The sequence below is a fragment of the Cyprinodon variegatus genome, unplaced genomic scaffold (genome assembly GCF_000732505.1).
Source record: "Cyprinodon variegatus isolate N-32 unplaced genomic scaffold, C_variegatus-1.0 Scaffold782, whole genome shotgun sequence".
NCBI classification, from domain to species: Eukaryota; Metazoa; Chordata; class Actinopteri; order Cyprinodontiformes; family Cyprinodontidae; genus Cyprinodon; species Cyprinodon variegatus.
Genome location: NW_015151235.1, coordinates 229,749 through 235,415, shown reverse-complemented (window position 1 = coordinate 235,415; position 5,667 = coordinate 229,749). Strand labels below are relative to the sequence as shown.

General features: G+C 40.5%; 1 protein-coding gene across 1 annotated transcript in view; it reads right to left on the bottom strand.

The window, feature by feature from the left end:
• Positions 1–3,467: 3,467 nt before the first annotated feature.
• LOC107098485 (receptor expression-enhancing protein 5-like) overlaps positions 3,468–5,667 on the bottom strand; it is a 9,562-nt gene continuing 7,362 nt past the window's right edge. Inside the window, exon 5 of the mRNA XM_015396203.1 lies at positions 3,468–3,742. Within this exon, the coding sequence (XP_015251689.1) occupies positions 3,693–3,742 (50 nt within the window). The 3' untranslated portion in view covers positions 3,468–3,692. The remainder of the gene's footprint in view (positions 3,743–5,667) is intronic.

Here is a 5,667-nt window from a genome sequence, read left to right as displayed (position 1 = left end):
ATATATCTATATGTATATATGTATGTATATATAGAAAACAACTTAATCTAAATACATATTTATATGTATATATATTAAACTGTTACTTATTCTGTTATTTTTATACTTTTTAAGGTCCACATTTGTGTGACCAATATAAAAATCTCAACATGTGGTCTTCATTAACAATGCCAAATATGAACCTTTTAAGATCTGGTCTAGACAAAGATTACAGACTTTTTTGGGGGACTATTTAAGAGACATATCAGGGGGGGAAAAGTCCTAGGAAAATAAAGTACAAAAAAAAAAGACAAATGTGGTAATATGAGAAAAACGTGATATTGTGAGAATTAAGTGGGAACATTTACAGAATAGTCACAGTTTTCAGAATTGTTTCAGTCTCGGAGTAATAGGGCCAGGCCAGATTCTTTTCATTATTTTTATTCTTTACGAGAATAAAATCAAGAGAAACAAGAAGACATATGAAAATAAACTGGTAATATTACAAAAATATTACGAATACAAAGTATATTCTGAGATCAAGGTTCCTCTGATACTGTTTATGTATCTGAGTCTTACAGCAGATTTGTCACACTCAACATGGAGGACGCTCCTACTCATTCGTAGCTGGATGACACGCTGCAGTCTGCTCTTGTCCTTGGGGTGGCACTAGCGTGTTAGATGGTGATGGAGGAGGTGAGGATGGCCTCAATGATGGAGTAGAAGTCCGCCATCATTGTACTTGGAAGGTTGAATTTTTTTCATCTGCCGCAGGAAATACATCTGCTGGGCTTTCTTGGTGAAGTAGGTAATGTTCCGCTCCCACTTTAGGTCCTGTGAGATGATGGTTCCCAGGAAGCGGAAAGACTCCACAGTGTCAATTGTAAAGAGACAGAGGTTGATGAGGATAGCTGGATGGGATGGCTGAGTTCTTCCTGAAGTCCACAACCATCTCCACTCTTTTTAGAGCGTTGAGCTCCAGATTGTTCTCCCTGCACCCGGTCGCCAGATGGAGATGAGCGTGATGAGAGAGGTGTCGTCCGCAAATGTGTGACGCACCGCTGGCTCTGATGTTTATTTTTTGTTTTAATTGGGAAAAATTTTATTTAATTTGAGTTTATCTGATTTTGTTAATCAATATTCCCCGAGCCACTGTTTATTAAACAGCTGCGTTACATTTGACCAGAGGTAGGCAGTCAGGGCCTTCACTGCAGGCCTGAAATCAATCAGGAACAGTAACATACATTCACAAAATAAACTTTAATTGTCATTTATCCAACTGTACTGTTACTCCAAATAAATCGTAGCGTTTTTTTTCTTTTGGCTGCACCACTTCCATTGTGTTTATGTAGTTGCTACATTTTTTGAAACAATTATTGCGTTAAGATGTCAATCAAATCCTCCCAGGGCCTTCATAATGAATAGCCCCTGACTGCAGACCATAGATCGGGGCATGGCTCTAAATCGAGGCCTGTGCTACTGACCTCTTAATTAGACAGTTGACCCTTAAGTCTTACAAACTGTGGTCTGTTTTGTCAGGTAGTCTTTAATCCTAGTGAATGTATGATGCCTGAGTCTTGAAGTTTCTGACAAAGTCAGGCTGAATTGTATTAAATGCACTGGAGAAATCAAAGAAAATGATCCTCACAGAGTTATGTAGTTCAGGAGCGAGGATGGAGAGGGAGACAAAGAATGGAAGAAGAATGATGAACAGGAAAGGCAACAGGTTGATTTAATACTAGTTCCAAAGTATTTTTAGTGCCAATTAGTGCCAAATGAGCTAGGGCCACCCATGGCTCGAAGTCATCTTGCTACGTTAAGCTCGCTTTGTTTCACAGGCCCCTGCTGGAAGATGCAAAAAATTAAATAAAGGTCTCCAAAACCAGTGGCGCCTCCAGAAATGTTTCATGGGGAGGCAAACTGAAACTAAAAGCATTAATTTCAGGGTTTTAATCTACTATTGTGGTAAACCTGTCTGTAGAAATCATAAAGAGTTAAGTAAACATTTACTCATATCTTGGTTTATGTGTGAATATTTTTTATGTTAAGTCTCTGGCTCTGCATAATGGGATGAAATGCTGAACTGATGCTACTAGAGTTTACACTGACCTGTGTGGTGGCGAGGTCATTGCACCCCCTGGTGGCACCACTATCCAAAACACAAAACTGTGAAGTTTGCTTGTGTGCAGTCATGTCTTTGAAGTTTGGTTACAGTACTTAGAGCTCCTTAAAATGTCAGGCTGGTGTGTACCAGTAGAGGGACTGACCAACTGATCTGCTTGCACCTTGATCTTGTTGTTACACCACTTTCTAAAAACCATCATATTCTTTGACTCCTCATGAGCTAACATGGTGTCCCTCAAGTATACAGCATCGATATCCATCTAAGCCTCATCCCAATTAGGACGTATAATTATTTTACACTTACTAAGGTCATGTGTCAGTTTTGCTTGTATTACTATATTTCTTCACATTGGCAAACTGTATTGATATGATTTTGATATTGTGTCACTGAATACTGAAACCTGCAGGACGTTTAAAGTCACTACAGGCAGCCTCTGACAGACTAAACTGACACTGATTTGATGATCTAGATTAAAATCATCATTAAAACCATTGTTTGGTTTGATGTATTATCTCATATTTCCGTTTAAATTAAATATATGTTTTATATTTTCAGATAGATTTTTAGACAATCCATAATTTGAACAGATAATGGAAATTTATGTGAGCATGTGAGACTAGGATTTATTCATTTAAGATGAGTACACAAATAACAGCAAACTACCGTAAGAGTCAATTTGAATTCAGATAAGTTGAGGAATAACTGAGAGGAACAGGAAGAACATTAAATCCAATGAGATCAGAATAGTCCTGCTCGGCTTTTTTGCAGATTCGTTGTGTTGACAGATGGACTTATAAAAACAGTTTAGTGTGTCAGGCAGTCCAAAACAGCTCCTGTATCGGAACTTCTTGAAACGATATGTGCACCAACACAGGGTTTTGCTGTTAGAGCTTGAGAAATGCACCGACCCATCATGAATATGTACTGTGGTGTCTCTGTGATGACTTGGGCCCCGTCCACACGAAGTCAAAACGAACACGAAACACTGATATTTTCCAGATTGTTTGTCGTAAAGACGGAGACGTAAAATAAATGTGATCGACCACACGAATGCATGAAAACGCTGCAAAATGTATGCCAGGCCTGTAAGAGGCGCTGTGGTGCCAAAGCAAAAATAGGCGAAAACAGGCAACGAAATGTTGGGCATGCGCACTAATATTTATACATGGTTGCCCTGCGGGTCCATTTTCGTGGTTCAGTCAAATTGAGGTGCTGAACTATGTCGTCTATATTGCTCTGTCTGCCGGCTTCGTATGGATGAGAGGCTGGTTTGGTGAAAAATGTGTGCGTTTAGGCCAGGGTTTGACTTCGTGTGGACGGGGCATCAATTTTCTTTATTTAGACACAAAGGCTAGAGTGAGAAGATTTAAGTTCATTTTATTTTTGGTTCTTGAAGCAAACACTAATGAATTCATAATAAAGGCAACCAGACATACGAAACAGCTTTATCAATGCATGTTGTACATATATTAAAAATAAACACATCCAGCATAAAGCGCAAACTTTTATGTAGGTTTGGGTTTGTTTTCTAACACTTAAAGCCCATTTTGTTTCGGCATCACACTCAGATAGCATGGAGACATTCTTCTTAGGAGCTTTTCTTCTCCTCAAAGATGAGGTTTGCTGTGGCTTTCTTTGCTGTGGAGAAATTATAAATAATGTTCATTATTGCTGGTGAAGATTCTCAGTCATCCAGGTCAGAGTCATCCCAAAAAAGTTATCAAAAGAAGTAAAAAATAAGGCACTCCACTGACTTTGTTTCCAAGTCTGAAGACCCTTCACTTCCCACCCAGGAAGCTTTTTCAATTCAAAATGTCAGAAACAGAGTTGAGTTCCAGGCTTTATAGAGTGGACCAAAACAAAGCCTTGTTTTGGCTCAGAAACATGCAAATTTAACCTGACGAGCGGATCCACCCCTTAGGGAGTGGTTTGGGTTCTTTGGTCCAATCTATAAAGCCTGGAATTCAACGCTATTTCTGACCTTTTTAATTGAAAAGGCTTCCTGGATGGGAAGCGAAACGTCTTGAAACTTGGAAACAAAGTCCAGTGGATTGTTTTTTTTACTCTTTTGGAATGTTCATTATTCAATAACTTGCAGTTCTTGTCAGTACAATCAATGCAATGTTCAAATGAAAATCAGTCTCCATAGGCGTCTGTAATTCAAACAGTAATCAAACGGTTTAATTTCTTAACCCACGAAGCCCAAATAAATGCCTGACTGAAAACCACATTCAAAGAAAAGGTTTGGTTTTTAAACGGGAAATAAAATGGAGATGCAGTTTATCTTAAGTGAGGAGAAAGCTCCTATTCGATCCTATTCTATCAGAAGCTTAGAACCAGCCAGCATGCCCTACAGGATTATTACAGATTACGATGTTTTGATCAGAGGACAAATTCTACACATTTCAAACCCTAAATTAAATCATGCTGTCTTAAAACAGACTTTTTAAAGGTCAGAAAATAAAATTTTCGTTTTATTTTTTAAGTAAGAATATATTAAAAGGTATAGTGGAGGATTTTCTTTTTCCGGACGGATCTTCTAAATAAGTGGTCCTCCTAATTGTCAATCAATCTGGTGATATGTTTGCATAAGGCCATCCTACCTGCTGGTCCCCAGTTAGCTATCATTTTGGGCGCATTCATTTTTTCTTTTGATAAAATGCCATCAAAACACTTTTGCTACGTTCACACCGCACACAGCAGGTGCAGCAGAAGCAGCGAGTTTACGTGCAAAGTCAATGGTTGACGGGCGTCAAGGCGCAGCAGAAGGTCCCGCGGCGCGTTTTGAGCAGCAGGCGCAGCGTGTCTGAGCAGCTGAAGCAGCGCGTCGGGAGCGTTTAAGCATCTGACGCGCCGCAAACACGCTGCTGCTTGAGATGGAAAAATTTAACTTTTGCTGCTCGACGCGCCGCATCAACCAATCAGAGACGCTGATGTGGAAGCTGGCAGGGAGAGAGACACAGCGCTGATGATACAGAGCGCTGTGATCACTCCTCTGAAACAGTTTATTAATGCCTAAATTAACTTAAAATGCTGAAACCTGCCGACAACGCGTGTTCGCTTTATTATCCTGGTGCCTGCAGTTTGGATTATGTACATGAAAACCACCTTCCAGCCGCCGCGGTGAACCACAAGGTGGTGACCCGGCCAAAGGCTGCTGTTGAATGGGATTCCTGCTGTCAGCGCACCGCTGGTATGTGGGGGTCTGAGTGGCTCCGACAGAAATAATATTGGAGGGCAGGATGGTAATCTGGATGAACTGATTAAGTTTTCAGGTGGATTTTCCCACTTAAAAACATAATAAAACTACTTTATTCCCACTGCTCACAGCAATATAGCTGCAAGGCAAAGAAAGGATAGAGTAGCTCCGCCCAAAGTGCGTCAGACCCACTTTTGCACCGCGCAGCCAGAGCAGCAAAGCTGCTTCAGCCGCGCGTCAGAACTAAACTGGTACAAGCAGCAAAAAGGAAGCAGCAGACGCGCTTTTGCTGCTCCTGCTGCGTCCGGTGTGAATGTAGCATTAGAATATAAAGTGTGTCTCACCCCCCCTTCAGTGTCCACCA